Below are 22,878 nucleotides of genomic sequence, written 5' to 3'. Positions count from 1 at the left end.
TGTAGATGATTTGTGTGTCGTCAGTGTAGTTTTAACAGGTGAGGAAATGTCTTTCGATGATTTTAATTAGCTGCGACAGGTAGATGTTGAATAGTAGTGGCGAGAAGGATGGTCCTTGTGGGACTCCGCATGATGATTCTTGTGGGCTTGATTTGTAAGGTTTCATCCATATTATTTCTGTTCTGTTTATTATGAAGGATCTGATCCAGAGTAAGGTGATTCCGAATTCTTCCAGTCTCATGATGAGGATGTCGTGGTTAACCGTGTCGAATGCCGCAGAGAGGTCTAAAAGTATCAAAGCGGTGCTATTGTTTGAGTCTGCGTTTGCCTTTAGATCATCCCAGGTTGAAATAAGTGCTGTTTCTGTTCCTCTCATCGGTCTGAAGCCTACTTGTGCCGGGTTTAGTAGGTGGTGTTCGTCTTCTGAATTCTTGGGTTGTTCTATATGTGTGTTTCCAGGAGTTTAGCTGGGTAGGGTATGTTGGAGATGGTCTGTAGTTGGAGAGGTCCTCTAGGTTTCCTGTTGTAGCTTTACAAAAGTGGTTTGATCTATGCTGATTTGATGGCTTGAGGCACTCTCCCTGTTGAGATTGATTGGTCCAGGACGTTCCTGTAGTATTCCATTGGTGTTCCTTGAGTGAGGATTGATTTGTAGATGTAAGGGGGGGGGGGTCAGGGATCCTTGGGGGACCCCGATCTGTTGCTTTGATTTACAAGTTTGATGAAAGTCTCCACCGATATTTCCGGGAAGTTTCGGAGTTTGTACTGGTGTTCCTTGCATCAGCCAGTCTCTTCAGTGCAGTGGTTGTATGGTCTCTTGGATGGTCATGATTTTATTTTTGAAGTGGTCTGCAAGGTCACTGCATAATTTCTTCGACGGTATTGGAGTGTTGTTGCAGCTGGGTGGGTTTTTAATTTTGTTTATGATTTTAACCAGTTCTTTTTGGGTGTTTGGTGCTTTGAGGATTGTGCTGTCGTAGTATTTCCTTTTTGTATGAACAGGTATGTTGTTGAAGTTTGATTCTTTTTCCCGCACTCTTTGTTGATCCTCCATTCTAGTTCTAGTTTTGGTTTTTTCCCCTTTTCATGGTGCTTAGTAGGGGGGTGAACCATTTTGCCGTTGCTCTTTTGCGGGATGGATTGAAAGGTTTTTCTTTTGCGATCTCGTCGATTGTTATGGTGATCCAGTTGTTAAGTATATCTATTTTAGTGTCTAGGTCAGCTTCACCATGGTTGTTTGTGGTTTGGTGATCTCCAGTCGTTCCGTTAAGTTGGAGTTTTTTATGGTTCTCCAGTTTCTTTTCACAATGATTGGTAGTTTTTCTTCTTTCTTGGTTATTAGGAAGGGCAGTGTGATTACGAAGGAGATGATGAGGTGGTCGCTCCAGATGATCTGAATCGGTGGTGCTGTGGTAATTAGTTTTCTGTTGGCGAAGATTGCGTCTAGTGTATGTCCGGCCGTGTGGGTTGCTCCTTTGACCAGCTGATGTAGTTCCATTTTTGTTAGTTGCCTGGTAAGAGATTTTTGTGAGGTTGTGGTTTCTTCATCGAGCCGGATGTTAAAAGTCTCTGAGGATAATCAGTTGGTTACGCTCGATAGCTAGGTTGGCAATTGCTTCTATGAAGTTGTCTATGAAGGCTGCATCGTACGTTGGTGGTCTGTATATCAGTATAATTCTCAGGTTTGTTCTGGGATTTGTTGATAGACGTATGATTAGGGATTCACATTCGTTGATGTTTAATGGGTCTTCCGCTGTATTTTCCAGGTGTTCCTTGTGGATGATTGCCAGTCCACCACCTCTTTTGGTTTTCCTGTTACTTGGATGCACTTGAAGCTATCGGGCAGGCAGTTATTAGGGATGTCGGTGCCTCCGTCACTTAGGAGGTTGTAGATTTCAGGGGCGTGTTTGGACATTGATCTTTTTGGTGTCATTTGGTTTATTTTTTGTTTCCGGTTTTGGTTTGTGGGTTTTCAGTTGGGGCACTTTTATGTTGCCTCCGAGCGTCAGAGGTTCTGTAAAGGCGGCTTTGTCGTTGAATCTGTCTGTGAGATTGATAATTGGGTTGCTGCCTTCTACTGTTTCTTTATCTCTTGTCATTTGATGTGGGTATCAATAGTGCCCATCTGTTCTTGTGATGCAGGGCGTAAGGAGGCTGGAGTCATCTCATTCTCTTCTCGGTTACCTTCTTCTTTTGTTCCGTTGTTCGGGTGTTTTTTTAATCTGTGTGGAAATGTTGGTGTCATTGGAGTATCTAGGTTCTTTGGTGGTGCGAGGTACGGTGTAAGGTATAAGGATTTTTCTCTTGCAATGTTTGTCCTGTCGATAGAATTATTTAGCGGGGTGTGTTCTGTATTGAAGGCGTCTTCTGTTGGGGGCAGTTGAGCTTGTGTATCCGTGTTCTTTGTACCGTGTTCCTTTTCTTTCTCTGCGTCCAATTCTGCATCGGGTCATTTTGGTCTTAGGTGGGAGGAGTTGGTCTGGGTGTTAGGTTTATAGGGTGGTTTCCGATTGTGGTGCCTTGTGCCAGGCTAGTGTTGATTTAACCTAAATTGTTCCGTCTGGTTGTTTCCAAGGGTGTGTCTTTGTTCGGCCAGTTGGGCCTTGGGTCAGTGGGACTTTGTTCTGTTGGTTGGTTGGTTCTAATCCTCTTAAGTTGTTCTGCCTGGATGCTTACAAGGGTGTGTCTTTGTTCAGTCAATTGGGTATGGTGTTCCTCTTACAACGGGAGGGCTGTCCTGGGTGTATTATAGGTTAGAGGGTTTGGCGTATGGAGTGGGCTAAGGGTGCAGGTAACTGCTTGATTTTTGTTGTGATCAGAACAACTCTTCACACTAGAAATAGAACATACAATTCATTTCAATACATAATTCCATAAAAAAACAAATCAAGATATATCAATAACAAAACATAATATCACTTCCAATTGATTATATTTGTTAATACAAGTATACACATTAACCAATACAGTATAAAATCGAAGATGATCAAATATACTATTACTCTCTCTGGTAACCTCCTTACTTTAGCTCAGCAGATTTCCTAACATTACTTTTACTCTGAGCCATATATGATAGGTGGATGATGTAAAAACAAGTGACTCAGCCCCCATGTATCATACTCCAGAACTGCTCCATCCCGTATGTCTCAAATTTAGCCTACCCCTTTTCATAAAGCGCACTCAGGGCTATACAATGCTTCAGTTTATGTCGGGCTGTTCCCACTTTAAGCTTACAGGGGCAAGTGCACTCATTCAGAGAAATTCCCTTCCACGCACTAGTGTTAGCAAATACCAGGAGCATGTCAAAACCCAAGTAAAGACTAAATCGAATCAAAGAGGGTAACGCAATTTAAGTAAATACTTGCGGGTGCTATCGCTAAACATCCCTTATTGCGCATACTTGCGCAATTCGGCCAGCCTCACCAAAGATGCTACTCGGTCATAAACACATGTTTTTGATCCCAGTAAACCCAAGAACAAGGGCACCTGTTGTTCTAACAAGCAGAACAAATAGATAGCCCGGTACTACCAAATTGACAAAGGGGAAACAACCCAACCAGATTGCTGATTTTAAAATCTGCTAAACAACATTTATAATTAAGGATGCAAGGATTACCTAAACTAGAGGTCAACATAGTGAAGTTCACATTGAATTATGTCTTAAAATGCCACTAAATGTACACAATTTAATACAGCATTCCTAAAATGAACAGAAGTGAAACGATGTCCACATACAATATACAGTCTATTCAGCACAATGTCATTGGGCCTTTAGTAAAAGGAACTCTTTTCCCCACTGCAATGTGATTTATTCAATGAAAACCCGAAATATGTGCTAATCTAAATGAAACCAGTTCAGAAACTTAGTGAAGGATATTTCAGAATCCTTTTCATAGTTTAATTTAAGAGTTATATATATCATGCTTCTTTCACATTTTACAGTTTACATGAACCACATGTATACCAAATAACCATGGAATGCATTACATTCTTATTCAGCACACAGTGATATTAACTCACCATTTCCAGATCACCATCAGCAACAGCTCGCATGAGTTTTTCTACCTGTGTTAAGAAAGCAGAAACATATTTATATTTCAGCCTTGTGTTTCCGTAATGCTGGAATTTATCTGTACATTTAAAAACCTAATGCTACCTTTTAACCTGATGCTGCATATTAGAGGTTACAGGTAGGGGACCACTTCCTACTTGTTCAAAAAAATGTAAATACGTGGCTCTTTTACTTTATTTAACGGGAAACATCCACAAAAGGCAGTCTGGTGCACCGATTCTTTCAAAAGTAAAACTGTGATGAATCAGAGGTGATCATCCAAAAAACCCTGGCCTTGACCCCTTCTCATGTGGCCAGGGAAAGGCAGCCGCTACCTGATCCTGACCCTGGGGGTGGGATTATGTGGGAGGATCACATGGGAGGACACACTGAATAATTCCACTAATTATCATATAGTTTTAATGGCTTATTGTGAAGTTGAAGATTCTGATGTAGAAACCGCTAAGAACATTATGGACTTCAATGCTTTTGGTACTGAGACGAGGGACTCAGTTACTAAAACTGTAGTGAGTGGTCTAGTTATTCTACTGACCCACACCCGAGCGGGACCTTTAGATATTTAAAGGCCTTCCAGGTGCAGGTCGGAGGAAAGCAGTGGTTGCAACAGAAGCAGCCACGGGTGCCACTGTCTCGTCACCCCCAACCCCTCTGAAGAAGACCTTCAAAGATGGCAAGCTGCTCCACATTGCCACTCCCAACACTTGCTCTGCCGTCAAACACTCCTCTGACATCTGCAACCTCATGGATCTTGATGTGCTCACCATCATGGAGACATGGTTCAAGGAGAGCTCAGTCATGAGCTTTGACACTCTCCTCCCTGATGGCTACACAATCCTCTCTGTGCCCACGCCTAAGAAGACAGGTGGGGGAGTGGCGCTCATCTTCCCAGAATGCACACCTGTGTCCATCATCCATACTCAGGCCTACTCTGCCAAGTGTCTAGTTTGTAGACTCTCACTCTCCCCTAAATCTTCTCTCATTATGCCCACCTTCTATCGGCCACCAGGACAGTCCACTCTTTTCCTCTATGAATGGGCTGACATGGCCTCCTTTCTACTCTCCTCCTCCTCCTCCTCTCCTCCTCCTCTCAACTCCTCCTGATGGGTGATCTTAACATCCATCTCGACTGTCCGGACTCCTCGGGTCTTTTCTGCAACATTTGCGACTCTCTCGCCCTCTCTATCCAACCCTCTGCTCCATGCACACCACTGGCCACACTTTGGATGCTCTAATCTCTACTGACATCCCTCTCTCCATTCTTCTCCCTCTCTCCATTCTTCTCACTACCTCTCACTCTTGGACTGACCGCTCCCTTCTCTCAACACACCAGAAGATCTCCTCTCCCCTTGCAGCGGTATACCCTGCATGGCCACTAAGCTTCAAAGTCACCAGACCCATGAAAAAAGTGACAGTGGCTGCCTTTGCCTCCACCTACACTCCTCCTCCCATTCCCACAGCTGACTCCCACCGTGACACAGCCCTCGCTAACCTCAATCTTTCTAACACTCTCAACACTCTTCCCATTGTGATGAGGGTCCGACTGAATCCTTCAAAAAAGTGCAACTCTTGGTACGACTCAGATCTGGCTGTCCTTAAACGCAAATATAGGGCAGCTGAGCAGAAATGGAAATTCGTCAGGTGAACCATCCGACAAACTGGCCGGGCGCCTCCTTCAAAGGCAATATAGACTCTGCATCTGCTCCACAAAAAAGAGTACATTCAAGCCTGCATCTCTGTGGCATCAAGAAACATGGGCAAACTTTTCAAAGTCTGTAAGAAACTGGCCCCTCCTACAGCAGGCTCTTCTATCACACCCACCCTGGACCTTTGCTCAGCTCTGGCTGCACATTTAATCACAAAAACCCAATAAATCCTTTCCTCCCTCTCTTCCACACCATAGCACACACAAACACCACAGCCTCCCGTGGCCCCTCCTTCACTCCCCACTCTCTTCTCTCTCACCCGTCACACCTGATGAGGTCACTAGACAAGTACGGTCTATGAAGGCTTCATCCAAACAGGTGGACCCCTGCCCCTCCTAAACCATTAAGGACAATATTGACTCCCCCGCCTAAGCCTTGGCGGATCGCTGCAATCCCTCCTTCTCCACTGGAATTTTCCCAACTGTTCTTAAATACTCCCTTGTGCAACCTCTGCTCAAGAAACCCTTTGCTGACCCCCCTTCTTTCCGGCATACTACCGCCCTATCTCTATTACTCCTTTCCTGGGAAACCTCCTGGAGAAGTTGGCTATCTCTCAGCTGACCCTTCACACTGAATCTATTGGTTGCTTCCACAACCATCAGTCTGGCTTTAGAGCATCCAATGGCACAGAAACTGCTCCCTGAACACCCGTGAAGACCTGCTCTCAAACCTTGACACTAACACTCCCTCTGTCCTCATTCTCCTTGACCTATCCTCTGCCTTAACACAGTTAACCACAACACCCTGATCGCACATCTCTGTGACACCTTGGAAATCACAGGTCAGGCTCTGGCATGGGTAACCTCCTTTCTCTCTCACCGCCCATCCCAGGTGGAACTCCTCTTGACTATCGCTCTCTCAACCGGTGGCTTTCCCCAGGGATCTAACCTAGCCCTATGGTTCTTCAACGTTTATATGGCTACCCGGGCACGTGAGATTGTTACTTTCACATCTGACTTCCAGTGATATGCGGACGACACGCAACTATCTTTCAGGCTACCCTCAGCCGTCTCCTCCACGCTCATAACTGACTGACCGCTATTCAGTCATGGTGTGCTGCAAACAACCTCTACCTCAATGCCAGTAAGACAGATTCATCGCATTGGGACCTCTGCTCCCGCTTTCCCACTCTCCCTCTGGCCGGCCTCCCTTGGCCCTGCGCCCGCTGCAAGGCTAAAAACCTTGGAGTCATCTTCGACTCCACTCTCTCCTTCCCTTCTCACATTTTGGACATTTCTAAAAAGTCTAATTATCAACTTCACTTCCTCAAAGGTTCTCTACCTTTTCTCACTTTCCCCCAGTGGCTCACGGTCTCCAGAGCACTGGTTCTCTCGAGGCTGGACTACTGCAACAGCCTCTTCCTCAACCTCCCTGCTTCTACCCTGCACCCTCTGCAATTCCTCCAGAACAGAACCGCAAGACTTATCCTTGGCCCCAAACCCATGGACCGCATCCCTCTGGCGCTGAAATCCCTTCACTGGCTGCCCGTGGCTGCAAGGATCAAGTTCAAGACCCTCTGCATTGTCTGCAAGGCTTTCTGTTTCTGGGGCCTATCTGCAACGCTGCCTCCCTAAATACTGTCCCTCATGAGCCCTCCGCTCATCTACCTCCAACCTTCTGCAAGGGAGTTGGTTCTCCAAGCAGAGATTTGGAGGGAGATCCTTATCCTCAGCAGGTGCCTCCAACTGGAACAGCCTCCCTGCCACCCGCCATCTTGATTCTGATCTTCTTAAATTCTGGAAACTCCTCAAGACCTTCCTCTTCTCCTCTTCCTTCTCTCTCCCTCTACCCTGCTAAACTAGCTCTCTGCTCTTTCCCACTCTCCCTCTTCTTCCCTACAGCTTGCTGACTGGCCGCCTGGTGTACCTCAGAGTCTCACAGGTCCCGGGCACCCCTGCCAGTCCTCTCTCGCACTTGCCTCAGAGCCCTACACCCCACCAACACTTACTGCACTTGGGAAATTACCATACAGAGCAGCTCTCTCTGCACTTACACCAGTCACCACCGACTGGGTGCACTTGTACCTCCCCCCTCCCTTTGACCGTCTGTGCACTTGTGCGATCCGATTGCACTGCGCTGGAAGATCATCTGTCCGATTTCCCTTGTCTTCACCCCAAAGCACACTTGGTAAAATTGCAGAATCGTTGTTCAGGCCCATGTGCTGTGTCTCAACTGTTAATTTTATTATATGCACTTACTCTGCCTGTGCAGACTAGTATTGTCTCCGAATTTCAAGGACTCTGAGCGACTGTTGTTTTTCCCCCTATGTTCCCACCCTCCTTGAGCGCTTTGAAACAGTTTCCTGTGTATAGGCGCTTTATAAATAAACATTACCATACCAGCAGGAGAAAGCAGACGTGGAAGCCGCAGCTGTATGCCGTGCAGAGAACGTTGCAGAGGTTGGGATTCCTGGAAGGTGCAAAGGACGTGCAGCAGGAAGAGGTGTTGAGCCCAGCTGTCCCGAGGGAAAGAGAAGCTCTCTGTGTCCTGCACCTCGCCCCGATATGAGTTTTTCACCAGAGAACGTGTGACGCAATGGACGCTCCAGTGACGGACTGTGCGAGCAGCAGAAGGTTGATCAGAGCTCTCAAGTGCCAGGGAAGCCCTGACTAATGAAGAAGCAGAGAGTAAGAAGGGGATGACAGGAAAGACCAGTGAGTTGGCCTGATACAGGTGACCCTGGAAAACTCCAAGTAGACTGCTGTATAAGAATGTTCTTTTTGAATACCAAACTTTTGAATTAAAGCAAATGGTTGCAAATCTCCTACGGAGAGAGGATGAATAGGAGAATATTGTAACCTGCATTGCCAAAGACAAAAGGGGGCAAAAATAAAGCAAAAGGGATAAATCTTGCCTAAAGAGGGATCTCTAACAAGGGGACATTATGACCTGCATTGCCAAAGCCAAAGGAAGCTTAGAGTGACAAACAGACCATTTGAATGTAGCAGTCACAGAATAAGTTTCCCTGTGGGAGAAAGTTGTAAACTACATTGCCATCAGCCAATAGGTTGTGTAGAAATAAATCAGAGACTGCTGGAGAAAGGCCCTCCTTGTAGAAAGGATCAAGCAGGAAAGAAGCGTAATCTGCCTTCCCTATGGCAAACAAATCAATAAGAGAAACATTGTCCTTTTGTACAACATACATGTAAAGACGTTGTGAACCAACTGTGTTGAAAGTCAAGAGGCTGCATCAAGATAAAGTTGTTAATGCAACATTCCCCATTGAGGATTTAAGTGTGAAAAGTTTAGAACAAGCCTCACCACAGAGTTGAAGTAGTAGGAGTGTTATCCTGGCAGGCAAGTACACCACCATGAAAGGGACAAATAGTGGTTAGTCCTAGCAGGAAGGTGGACCAGGAAGAAGATGATTTGAAGTACTGCAATGTGGTAGAAGGTTGTGGTGAAAAGGAAGTGGTAATTCCACTACTGTGTTTTTATGAACTATTGTATAACCATCCTGACAAAAGTGTTGCTTAGGAAAGAAGACAATGCTGTGGAACATTTACATTTACTTTTGACTAAACGTATGAAGAAAGGATTTTGATTTGCCAAGCAGAAGGTTGTGAAAACTTTAACAATTGTCTCAAGAGTGAGGAACCCTATTGGAACTGAATTAGTCATTTTGCCGAGTGGGAAACATTTGGAACTGTATTTCTACCTGGAGTGGAACTTAGCTAGTGAAAGGAACTTCCTTAACAATGAACATTGGTTTTAAGCATCCTAAATTGATCCGGGGATAGGGGATCCAACCTTGGTCACAAAGATTCCAGTTTATAAATTTTGTGTTTGAATTTATATTTTTTTTATTTTTTTTTCATTTATAGCAGTGTACAAAGCCCTGGGACATCTGGTTGCTAGTTACAGTAAGTGCAATAGCATAATTTCACAAGGTGCAGGACCAAGCAAAGGGTTACAAACATAAGGGTAAATTATGAAAACACACTCTGTAAAGCCCCGCCTCGTGGTAGGGGCATAGGGCTACTTCAGTTATGAGAGCAAACATGAGTGACAAAATAAGTGTGAGTGCACAAACTGGCAAAGCCTTGCCTCAAGGTACGAGGGACCACTTCAGGTATGAGAGCAAACATGAGCAAACATGGTTGTAGCGTGGGAGCAGGCAGGTATTGTGGGTAGGGGCGATGAGGCGGGTACAGAGCAGCTCAGCATTATCCCATAGAAGAAGAGACAGGTTTCTTCTTACCTTTGCGAACAGCAGGTAATCCAGATGGAGAGAGCACCAGGCAGAGCTGTATTTGAACGAGGATTTCAGCGTGCAAGACAGAGGTGGTGACTACATTGCTGCAGGCACAGTCCTGCAGAGACAGGCTCGATGAGCCCTGGAGCTTGGCCGGCTTTGCCTTCCGGCTCAGGGAGGCCATTTGATTTGTTGTAGACCATGTCCAATCGGCCTGCAGGATGTTGTTGAGCCCCTCCTGGCATGGCAGGCTGCATGCAAAGTTAACTAAGTCCATGACGGCCATCTTTACAGTACACCTTGGATCCTCCGAGGTAGCAGGCATCTCGTTGCCACATGCTGCAGCACAGATGGTAAAGTGCTCAAGTGGCTGAAATATGTTATTTTGTGAAGTTTAAATCGCCAGATCATTCCTGTATGCTTTTTGCTGTGTGTATTAGTGTAAGGGACAGTTATTTTTGGGCATTAGGTCATTTTCCTTTAACCTTGGTTAGTTAGGTAGGGAAATCCTTGTTAGGTTAGGAAAGATAGGCATTTATCTCACCCTTTATTATTTGATAAAATAGTGACTTGTGCAAAAACTCTACCTATGTGTCCTTCTCGCATTTCTGACCCCTCACAGAACCCTCTCCCTCTTGATGCAGGACACAAAAAGATATTTATTTTGTCAATATAGTTTACTATACTTCATTTGATAAAGCGGTTTTCACACAATCTAATCAATTCAATCGGAGCCATGTCCATCTTTCTATTTAAAGCTTTTCTACTTGATAACATATCAAATTGAGAGGAGTATTATATGGTATTGACAAAGCGTCTAGTGTCCTATGTGAATTATAGTCTCAACAAACCAATCTTAATATTTCCCAATCATTTAACATTGCAGGGCAAATACACACTATGTGACACTTATCTTGAACTACTAAAGTACAGAATGAGCAGGATCTTTACAAATAGTTTATTTTGCCCAACGCCCCTTCCATGGCTTGTAATGGCAGTTGCCCCAATTTCAATTACAGAAAGAAACGTCCATAATCATTGCAATACAATACCTGTAGCCACTGTTGCAATACTATTAAGTTGGTCGGGTACACAAAATCTTTAAGGTTCCAGTTACTACTTCAACGCAATATAAAATATAGAAATATAACATTGCTTTAGTGTGAACATTTCTTCTAAAGGGCTTTTAATGAAGATTTGCTTTGTATTACCTGTAGCGACTTATCCTTAAATCCAAGTTCTCGCTGTTATCTATACCATTTAAATAAATTGGAATGAACTGGGGCTTGAACAGTAGATACCATGTTTCGCAGATTCCTTTGTTTTATGGTCTGTGCAGTGTAGGGAGTACAAGCTACCGATGGCCACAGTCTAAACTATTTCTCCGTAGCTCCAAGCAAACTGCTTCAACTGGCGTCAACTGACATTTTATAAGGAATTATTTACATGCATTTCTTTCCAATCTTTCTATGGTCTTAAAGTCCTTTGCAATATAGCATTGAGTCCCTATGTAAAAAGATGTGTCTGTTCAGAGTACTTATTACTTCTTAAGATTTCTTGTGGAAGTTTAAGCTCCTAGCCACGTGACCTAAAATACTGGTCCAGCTCTACTTGCAACAGCACTAGTGGATATAACTTTGACATGTGATCTGCAAGTTGATAACTGATCCATAGGTTTGATTTGCTTTTTAATTCAGACATGAACATCAAATAGGCATTTGCAATTCTTGCAGCAGATTACAATCTGTGTCTCATTCAGAATTTATTTTTCACTGATTTTCTAAACAATACTTTGCATGCTTTTGGTTTCAATGTGACACCCCATTGAGTTGACCGAGAAACACTGCAAAATGTGCATAGGATATGATGTGAATGTTGTACAATGAAACTGGATGGGAGTAGAGGGCATTATATATTTTAAACATTAAACATTATGGGAGGTGAGTGATGCAAATCGTTTCAATGTTAAATACAGCCTTGTTTCAGCCCAATCTTCGAGCAATCTATTTGGAGAAGGAGCATGCCACTCCAAACTAGACCCCCACACACGCATTACAGTGTAGCTCGATTCTAAGTCAGGATCACAGCATTATCTTTCACTTTCTTTACTGTTTTTAAATCAAGTAGCAGGAAATCAAAGAAAATAACAATGCTAAATTTCCCAAACTACGAGGGACCATTTTTAATTGCATTAATTACATGATAGGTAAGATTCCAAGTCGAATCCCTGGGCTCCAGACCCTCTTACCTTTTAATCCACTCTTCAGGCTTCTAATTAAATGTTTACCTAGTGATGGACACAGTGGCATGGGGGTTACTCCCTGTACCTACTTCAGGGCCTGAATCATGGAGCAGATGATGATACTCAGTCCCCAAGGGTTATTCCAGTCCACCACCATGCCTCTAACATTGGATGCTGTCACAGGATATGATTTTCTAAATGCCTATATTTAGAGTACACATAGGCTATTTAAGTGCTCTCTAAGGTCTGGTGTTGTCATGGTCATGAAGTCAGGGGCACAGGCATGCAGGGGTTGCATGCACAGGAGACCTTGGTGGACACTGTCCTGGCGCCTTTGGCGCCAGGCTCATGACCAAAAATAAACAAGAACATCCATTTAACACCAAAAAGCTTTTATTATGGACATAGCACTTCAGATGCACTAACCTTGAACATTCCATACATTAAGCAGGATGCATTAACCTGAACATTCCATCCATTAAGCATCCCCAAGTGTATTCTTGGGTGTGGCTGCTAATGGATTGCCTTTGCACATGCTCACTCTCTAGGAGTGGCAGAGTGTGGCTGGTAAGCCGGCCCTAATGGGCGTGACCACGATCTCAGCTATATAAGCTGCCCCGATCCTCAAGACAGATGCTTCGTGTTAATCTTCACTTGCAAGCAGCGTAATGCTCACCGTCGCCTGAGGTCAGACTTACCTTTGAAGATCCTGCTTCCTGGACATCCTGCTTCCTGCCAGCATACTTACCAACTGGGGGAAGCTGTTCTTACCTGCACATGTCTTCGGCGAACCAAGTATTCATCTTTACACTTTTCGGAACACCGAAATCTTCATCTTGGCACCACAGCACGACACGCTCCATCATCGACAGCAGCGCCTGCAAGGAAAAACAGAAGACAAGACATTGAAAAAACAGTGAGTTTAAGGTTGCGCTTCTCCATACTTTGTGCTTTTCCTTAAACCATCACTTACCCGCTGTCGAACATTGCGGTAGCATCCATCTTCCATCCTACTGCGTCTCACAGCTGCATTGAGGCCGCATTTCCACCTAGGAGAAGAAAACAGAAGAGACATTATTGCGGGCATAAATAGGAGCAACATATTAAGAGATTAAACAGGACGAACAGCATCACAAAAGCTCAAGAAAGACTTACCAATAATAAGGAGAAGAATAGTCACAGCTCGACTGGACTAATCCTTATCAGGGATCAGTGAAGGAACTAGATCCCATTCGACGCGCCCCTGCCAGAAGTAGCAGGACGTAGAGCTTATATTCTGTAATTCACAGGAGCAGTATCACCACTTACCACCGCTCACAGCTTTTCTACTGAGGGAGAGGCCTGAAGGGGGTGATTCAAGTTCAGGGAGGGCTGCAACCGTGCCCCAACGCCTCTGCAGAGACCAGGTGAGCGTAACAGGTGTAGCATCATGGACAGTCATTAGGGACTTTCTAAAGTATAAATGTTATGAAATGATCCTCCTAAGAAGAAGCACAAAGAATGGACCTATTCCATTTTAAGATTTCAATTAACCCATGCTTTCTCTCACAGCTTCAGAGACACAGGGAGGCAATTGATGAAGCCTGCAAAAGAAAGAGAAAACAGTATCCCTTACTTATGCAGTTTGCTAGGTTGAGGTGTTCCTTAAGCAAGAAACACCAATTCTCTGGATATTGAGAGGAAAATAAAATGTAACTGTAGCTAAAGTTCTCCAGTGCTTGTATTCTTAATTACATGCAAATCTATAAATAAAAAAAACAACGCTGAAGAACTGTAGTTGCAGTTAACTTTTCTTTTCCAGCATTTGTACTTACATATATTCTCTCAAAGCAGAGAACGAATCAACACAAGACTGCCACTAGGTTATATGGTGAAACCGTTTTTTGGGGCTACTTGCAGGGCTGGGACAAACTAGATGACTGCAACATGAAACTTCAACAACAGGGCGACTTCCTCTTTGGGCTCAATAGATCAAATCCTACCTGGCAAATTTCAACCAGGGTACCTTCCCTGGGTCGATAGTCAATTCAGTCACACTAAGTCCTTTGGTTTTAAGTATCCTGCACTTCTTTCTACTCTGCTTGGTGTTAAGATTGATTTCTAGAATACGGCCTGGTGGACATATTTTAGGAGGCCACCCTAGTCACAGTGGACACAGCTCGGAGAGTTTAGCCAAAACCCAATCAAGGTAGTGTAGAGAGAAATGGAGAGAAGTCCATGCTTAGTCTCAGGAGAGTGTGAGCATGATTAGGGGCATTCAATGAGTCTGCACAGGATAATACAAAATAATTCAGATTAGACAGTCTGCTCTAAAAGAACAAGTTACTTACCAACTGTAACGTTCATTTGACTGGATGTTCCTCCCACGTATTCCTTATCTTTGATAATTAATTTCCAGTTTGCTGGCCTTGGAAATTTGTTCACAGTAGAGGGCGCTGCGCATCGACGTCCCTCGAAGGCCTCCGTCACCATAGGTATAAATAGTCTCGCACAGCGTCAGTTGCTCAGTTCCGTTTTGAGGCGCTGTTTTGCTTTGTATGAGATGGTTAATACCCTTGAAGGAGCGTAGGCTGCAACTACAAGGGAAGTTTTACTGCAGGGAAGGATGGGAGGGGCGATAAGGAATACGTGGGAGGAACATCCAGTCGAAAGAACGTTACAGTTGGTAAGTAACTTGTTCTTTGAATTGATTGTGTCCTCCCACATATTCCTTATCTTTGATAGACTCCCAAAGCAGTAATGTGTAGAGGAGGCGGGAGTAAAACAAAATGTTTCCCTTTAAAGATGCACAGAGTGCAACACATCTTTTCCAAATCTTGTCTCCTGGCTAGAGGAGGAATCAAGACTGTAGAATTTAGCTAAAGTATGTGCGGACGACCATGTGGCAGCCGCACATATGTCTGTAATTCAAACTCCTCTTTGGAGAGCTGAAGAGGCTGAGATACCCCTGGTTGAATGAGTCCTGAGATGTTGAGGGGGCTCTTTTCGTGCCAATTTATAGCACTCTATAATAGTTAATATAATCCATCTTGAGATGGCTTGTTTTGTAATAGGTAAACCTGCATGTGCCCTGCATAACCCCCTCAAACAATTGGTCTGCTTGCCTAATCCAGGCAAGTCTGCTAATGTAAAAACTCAAGGCACGCCTTGGATCCAGCCTATGCAATCTTTCTTCCTCTTTCCCTGGATGGAGAGGAGGATAAAACGAGGGTAAGGTTATTCTTTGTGTGATGTGGAATTCTGAGACCACATTTGGGAGAAAATTCGGCTTCACTTGGAGAACTACCTTGTCTTTGTGAAAGATTGTATGTGTAGGTTTGCATGACAAAGCTTGTAATTCGCTCACTCTTCTGGCAGAAGTTAAAGCCACTAGAAATTCTGTTTTAAGAGTCAGAAACATAATGAACAGGAACGAAGGGGTTTGAATGGAGTACCCACCATTAGACATTTCAAGACTAGTTTTAGGTCCCACAGTGGAACCTGAAAAGGAGTTGGGGGGGGGGGGGGGAACATTAGTTAATCCTTTCAGAAATTGAATCACTATGAGTAATTTGAAGTATGAAGGCTCCTCTGCAGTGCACTTGAAGATCGACAGCGCTGCGAGGTAGCCCTTGGCCTTCTGGCTGAAAGCAACACCTCCATTACGTCATCCGGGAGATCCCAATCCTTGTATCTCAGCCTTTCAGAAACCAGGCGTGAAGGTTGAGGGTCCTGATATCCGGATGGAGAACCCGACCTCCCTTCTGCGAGAGAAGATTCTCTCTTTGCAGAAGACGAATCGGAGGACAGATGGACATGTCTAGAAGATCCGGGTACACGTTCTCCTGGCCCAATCCGGGGCAATTAGGATCATGTGTTTCCGAAATCTTCTCAACCTCCTGATCATTTGAGGAATGACAGGGACTGGAGGAAACGCGTACAGAAGTGGAAACTCCCAGTCCACTACGAACGCGTCCCCTAGAGCTCCTCTCGAGGGAAATTCCCTTGAGCAATACTGATCGCACTTCCGGTTGATACTGGTGGTGAACAGATCCACTTGAGGGGTTCCCCAAGGGGCTAAGATCTCTTGAAGGACTTCCTGAGCTAGTTCCCACTCGTGGGAGACTGTGTTCTGCCTTCTCAGAGCGTCCGCCGTCAAGTTCTTCTCTCCGGCTAGGTGAACTGCCGATCGAGATTCCTTCTTGAATTGCCCAAAACCAAAGCTGCATTGCCTCTCTGCACAGTGGCAGTGACCCTACGACGACTCTTTTGTTGAGGTAGTGTATGGCCACTGTGCTGTCTGTCATTATCAGGACATTCTTTCCCAGTACTGATGGCAGGAAAGCCTTCAGCGCTAGTCTGATCGCTCTCAGCTCTAATAGGTTGATGTGTAGTCTGGACTCTGATGGAGACCAACGACCGCTGATGGTCAAGTCGTTGGCATGGGCTCCCTGGAGAGATCTCATTCTCAGGCAAGCCTCTGGCACTAAGAAAATGCAGGATGCCATGAGGCCGAGCAACCTCAAAGTCGAAGGCTGGTAGACGTTGGGCATTTTGAAACCTGATGACCATCTGTAGAATATCTTGAGCCCTCACCTCTGGTGGCGAGGCTTTTCCCAGGGATGTGTCCAGGACTGCCCCAATGAACTAGAGTCTCTGTGATGGTATCATCTGTGAATTCTTTACGTTGAGGGAGAAGCCCTGCTTGTGGAGGAAGTGGCAAACATAATCTAGATGAATCTGAGCTTGTTCCGGGGACACTGCTCTGATCAACCAGTCGTCCAGGTAGGGATAGACATGAATCCCTTCCCTCCTTAGACTTGCAGCCACAACCGCCATTAGCTTGGTGAAGAGCCTCAGGGCGGAGGTCAGCGCAAATGGCAGAATTAAAAATTGATAGAGAGTTGCCAATGGCAAACCTCAGGTACTTCCTGTGCTTGTAATGGATTGGCACATGAAAGTAAGCATCCTGAAGGTCTACATATACCAACCAGTCCTGAAGCTGGAGGGCCTGAATGATCTGAGAAAGGGTTACCATCTTGAACTTGTCTTCCTGAGAAATTTGTTTAATTCTTGCAAGTCCAAGATGGGTCTCAATCCTCCGTCCTTTTTTGGTATTAGAAAATAGGGGGAATACCAACCCTTGTTCCTCTCCGCTACAGGTACCAGTTCTATGGCACCTTTCTCTAGCAGGTCTGAAATCTGCTGCATACGGAGCAGGTCTGGAAGCTTCAAAGAGTTGTTCCCTGGTGGATGACTCTGAGGAGTGTGTAAGAAAGGCCGGCAGTAACCTTGGGCAACTGTTTCCAATGCCCAAGCATCTGACATAATAGCCTGCCATTCTGTCAGATGTTGAATTAACCTGCCTCCTACTGGTGTTTTGTGTGGGGAGACCTCAGAGGGGTTTAGAAGCGGCTGAGACAGATGCTGAGGGTAAAGCAGCACCTGCTGATGCGGGTTTGGTACCTTTCACCCGTCTACCACGGGTGAATAGTCTCTGGCCCCTATGAGGTGGCTGCCCTCTGCCTTTTCCGAATGTGGAGTAAAAACAAAAGGGATTCCACCTCCAGGACGTACCAGTGGGGCGATTTGGAGTTTGATGGATTGCAGCCCCAAGTGATTTTGCTGCCGCCTTTGAGGTTTACAATTTCTCCAGGCTGTCATCAGCTTTTTTGCCAAATAGAGAGGTGCAGTCAAAGGGCATATTCAGAAGTCTGGCTTGTACATCAGGAGCAGAACCAGACTTCTGCAACCCCGCAAATCTGCGGATTGTGGTACTCGCCCCCATGGCTCTACTGATGCTGTCAGCAGAGTCGATACCTGTTTGGAGGGACTCACACATCGCATCCTTCCCATCATTGATGATGTTCAAGAATGCATCTCGTTCCTCCCCTTCTGGGAGACAGTCAGCCGCTGATGAAGTGCACTCCCAAAGGGTGTGGCTGAATCTAGCCAGCGTGCAAATGGCATTAATAGACGTAAGTGCCATACTGCATGCCTAAAAGACTTTTTTAAGACATGGCATCAAATCTTTTGTCGTGTCGGTCTTGTGGTATAGTGGGGTATGCCGACTTACTATTTGACGATGTCGCTGCCTGCACTACTAAACTCTCTGGAGTTGGGTGCTTACTTAAATATTTAGGGTCTGAGGCGGACACTCTGTACTTCGCAGAGAGCTTTTTATTTACTACAGGGATAACTTCAGGTGTCTCCCAATTTGCAGCTATTTTTCTCTGCATGCAGCATGAAAAGGGACTATAGGGTCTTCTTAAGGCCCTTTATCTAAGATGTCAGTAAGATCACCTTTCTGGAAAGAAGGAAGTCCACCCCATACATTTCATAATTCTAGCCATAAAGGCTATGTAAGGCATTTCTGCATGTTCTCCAGGTTCTGGTCTAGCAAATTATGCCTCTGGAGAGGTATCTATGCCACTGGCATCATGTAAAGATTCTTGTAGATCTTTCAATCTGTTGTCCCCAGATACTAGTTCCTCTGGAATGGGTACTGTGTGAAACACTTGTGTATAGGCGCGTTATAAATACCATATCATATCATACTGTTCTTTGTAACCCAAAAATTCTCTCATTGTCAGAGTTCTCCCCTTCCTCATATATAGAGGATTAAGCTCTGAAATAATCAGATCTTGGATAAGGGGTAAACCCCATTTCCAGAGAAGGAGCCAAATTAGTGGATACTGCTTGGAAAAAGGTTGTTGTTGTCGATGCAGACGTTACAGGTCTCGACAAACCCGCAAGTGGCGTCGAAAAACTCGAAAAGGGCCTCGATGTACTCGGGAGGACCGGAATCCTACTCGGTGTCGATATTGTCGACGCCACTCTCGGTGCCTTGGGCGGGACCTTCGACACCTCTGGTGCCAGTAGCGTAGTTGAGGTTTGAGGCCTCAAGGACGTATCCTTCATCGGGGTCGACAACGGCATCGATGAGACAGATTTGTGCGTCGAAGGTACCTTCGATGATGGCGTCAATGACACAGATTTACCCAATGATTTTTTGTCTTTACTCGAGGGTTCATGACGCTCTCAAGGGTTTTTGTTTGCCGGGTTCGACGACTCACAGCGTTTTTGTTTTTCGGGTCTTTCACCCGGGATATGACCTCTTGGCATCTCCGAGGGGGTCAAGGCCGCGTTCTCGAAGACCCTAAGCATTTTCTTGCGAAATTCCTCCCACTTAGCTGGAGAGCTGTGTTTATTTGGGCAGGTGCCCCTTTCTGGGGAATTCGTGGATGAAGAGGAGAGAGATCTAGGACACCTCCTCTTAGAGTGTCTCGATCTCGAAGAGTGGTGGGAACCGCTTCGAGATCTCGATCGGGAATGTTTCTTTCGCTGGTGAGGAGATGAATGTCTCGACTCAGCCGAGGACAATTTTGAAGGGGTAGAAGATTTAACTGTCTTACCTCTTTCTAGCTTCCCCCTACGCTCCTGCAAGGCTTTCGCTGTCATAGACATGCATTCCTCACATTTCGAACACTGATGCTCTGATCCCAGGCACCACAAACAGATCCTGTGAGGATCTGTTAATGACATCTTTTTACCACAATCTCAACATTTTTTGAAGCCGGACCGTGGCGTCGATGTTTCGGACGAAGATGCCATCGTAGGATATAGTATTTTCCCGAAGATTTTCGATGAGTCGAACTGAGCGTTGCGTCTCTGAGGCTTACGAAGCACGGAAAAACAGAACTGAGCAACGGACCCTGCGTGAGACTATTTATACCTATGGTGACGTCAGCGCCGATACAGAGGCCTTCGACGGACGGCGACGCGCTGCGCCCTCTACCGTGAAATATTTCTGAGGCCAGCAAGCAGGAAATGAATTATTAAACAGAGGAAAAACGTGGGAGGAAACAATCCATTCGAAATATAGTTATTTATTTAGGCCTTTGCAACACACTGAAAAATGGAACTAGCAAGTAGTATGATCACACAAGCGATCTATATTAATAGAGGTAAAATTTGTTTTTGGCTTGGCCAAGCGTTGTGCCTTATACAATTCCACAGTTTCACCAATCTGCACCACATTTTGCATAGTTACCAGTTAGGACCCTCCAGACACTACTGGCTTCATGACATTTGGACACCCCACCCCTTTGCTCGGATTTCAGCACCTTCACACATGAGATTGTTGCCTGAAATCAGCGAAACATCAATATGGTCGTAGAAGGACCAGTCCCGACATGAAGAACAAAACTCAAGGTCCACAAAAAACAGGTTTCCATGCCCTAGGATGCACAGTCTCTGAGATATTTGCACTGCAATGCACCACAACGAACTGCACCACGCCAGGGTGAGGTGACAAGTGGGGAGAGAGCACAGATGGTCCCTGTATGCAGCAGCACACCAACTCTCACCTCCCCACCCCTCCAACGTCTGCTCCGGGGTATGTCAGTCAGCCACACGTGCCCATTCTCATCGCAGTTTACTTCAGGGTGCAAAGCACATCAAGCGATAAGCGAATCGCAACAGCGACCTACAGGATCATTGATTTTCAACAATCGATGAGGGTGTTTTCATGTCTGTCAATATAACCCGGTCGTAGAACGGGTACTTTTAGTACTACTCAATAATACAAATATATACAATCTGATGTTTCTGTTACCAACCATGCAGTCCCCCAAGTGTTGTATGTTTGTTTTACCACTCTTGTTCGCTTCCCCAACCTCTTCTTCAATGACTCTACACCTTGTCTTCTCATCCCCAAACCTTCTTCATCCAACTCTTTTCAGCCTCTTCTATCCTGCTATCCTTCTATCCTGTTGGCCTTCCTTCTTCCTCCCTCCTCCTTGCCTCAAAATCAGTTTTACTCTGCTTGTAAGATGGTAAGAAGTTTAAACACTCACTGCTGAGCTCTGTTTGTTATCTCTGGGACGCAGGTTCAGATCCAGGCAAGGCAAAATCAGCTTTTCATCCTTCCGAGTACCAGCTTCAGTTGGGTAATAATTGTGTGCATACAAATGTTCTTTGTACAGTACTTTGGTGAAAGTGCTATATATGTAACATTATTATTCTACCACCGCTGTCCTCCAAGCCTCTTGCTTTTCTCGTTCTTCACCTGCCTCTGCCTTCTTCTGTCTGCTTCTCTCCGTCTCCAGCAACCTCTGGAACTACCTTGCTAACGCCTTACACTCTCACATACTGCTGTCCCCGTCGCCCCACCCTTCGCCCTAGAGTCTGAGTCCCTCCCAGTGGGCCGTTCTATTCCATAGCGAGAAAATCTGCCAATATTTAATGGGGCTGCAAGCAGATTCGATTAGCAGTTTTCCAACGGTATACACTGACATGGAATGATCCTACTTCAGGATTGGTTGCTATCTCGGGTGTAACACATGCACTCCTGAGTTTGCGGCTTTGACTGCCAGGACATACTCTCCTATTCTGATCGGGGCAATGCTGAATCTACATTAGACACTGACAAACTGTTGGCAAGGATTTCCTTCCGCCATGAAAGACTTCCAGGTGTTTTCCTTGCCGAAAGCCACCACAAAGGGGGAGCACTTTCTAAAGGGTCACCAACTATGAGCTCTTGCTAAGCCTATACGGATTCCTTGAAAAGGCAGTGGCAAGGAAGTATTTTGTTTTATCACTTTTGTACAAAGTATGCTCTCTATCGGATAAGAGGTTATTCATTCAGGCAAACATCTAATGGGTCTTAAGGCAGTAATTTGGGATTTTTATGCATAAAATAAGCTGTTCCTGTAAAATCTGAGATACACTTTGTTGACTGGGTACGCCTAAGTACCCTAATACACCTAGTTCAGTTAATGGCCCTTAGGAATGTGCATGGCTGAGGGGATAGCACTTGGATTTCACTAAGACATGTTGAGTTCCCGAGTGATGGAGAACCTACACTGGAGGCAATTTACAAAATAACAAATTACTTACCTACTGTAATCTTCTTTCTGATGGATTCTCTGCTTACAGATTCATCATGTTAGACATGCATCTCCCACAGCACCTGTTATAAAAGCTTTTTCTCAGCAGGGCATGCAGTGTGGCGCCACACTGACTTGCCTCGACTCCGACTCCTCAGCTCCGGAAGGGGCATTAACAGCAGTACATATGGAGAACACTGCATCTCATGGAGATAGAAAACTGGCACCTGGAATTTCTGTATCAAACAGAATTCTGAGACGAGCTTTGAGAGCAAAGGAGGTCCAATCAAAAGGGTCAAGTTCTTCTTAGAGAATAGCTAGGGACATTTGCAAGACAATTCTTGGAACAAACTCACCCTTCTAGCTCCAGTAGGTATCTAGTCTATCCATCGAATGCCTTTCCATCGAATTATTTTTCATCGAGGGGTTTGCAATGAAAATATATGCATTGAATGCATGTTTTCGAGGGGTAAAGGGTTAATTTTTGTGTGTGTGTGTGGGGGGTCTTAAAGGGTAAAAACCAGGGGGTTGGGGGGCCCATAAAAAATGAATAAAAAAAGAAATGCATTTGATGCACATTTTTTTGTTGCAAAAAATGTGATGTAAATGTCCCTCGATGCAAAAAATTCGATGGAAAGACCATAAACCGCTCCAGTAATGGCAACTAAGGAACACATTACTTACTGCTCTGTAATGTTTATTCTGATGGTTATACCTCCCACAGATTCCTCATATATCCAGTGCAGCTGTCTTATGAAACTTTTTCGTCAGCAGGGGGTGCAGACTCGACACACCAT

At 45.1% G+C, this 22,878-nt stretch overlaps 1 protein-coding gene across 3 annotated transcripts in view; it reads right to left on the bottom strand.

The window, feature by feature from the left end:
* The window catches only part of ANKRD27 (ankyrin repeat domain 27), a 1,511,294-nt gene that overhangs the window by 416,213 nt on the left and 1,072,203 nt on the right, over positions 1–22,878 (bottom strand). For all 3 annotated transcript variants that reach the window (XM_069635449.1, XM_069635447.1, XM_069635448.1), the window contains one exon: positions 4,021–4,065. In XM_069635449.1, coding sequence (XP_069491550.1) covers positions 4,021–4,065 — 45 coding nt within the window. The remainder of the gene's footprint in view (positions 1–4,020; positions 4,066–22,878) is intronic.

Source organism: Ambystoma mexicanum, chromosome 1q (genome assembly GCF_040938575.1).
Source record: "Ambystoma mexicanum isolate Mex_15411 chromosome 1q, UKY_AmexF1_1, whole genome shotgun sequence".
NCBI classification, from domain to species: Eukaryota; Metazoa; Chordata; class Amphibia; order Caudata; family Ambystomatidae; genus Ambystoma; species Ambystoma mexicanum.
The sequence above is the reverse complement of the archived record's forward strand: the minus strand, read 5'-3'. Positions and strand labels throughout refer to the sequence as shown.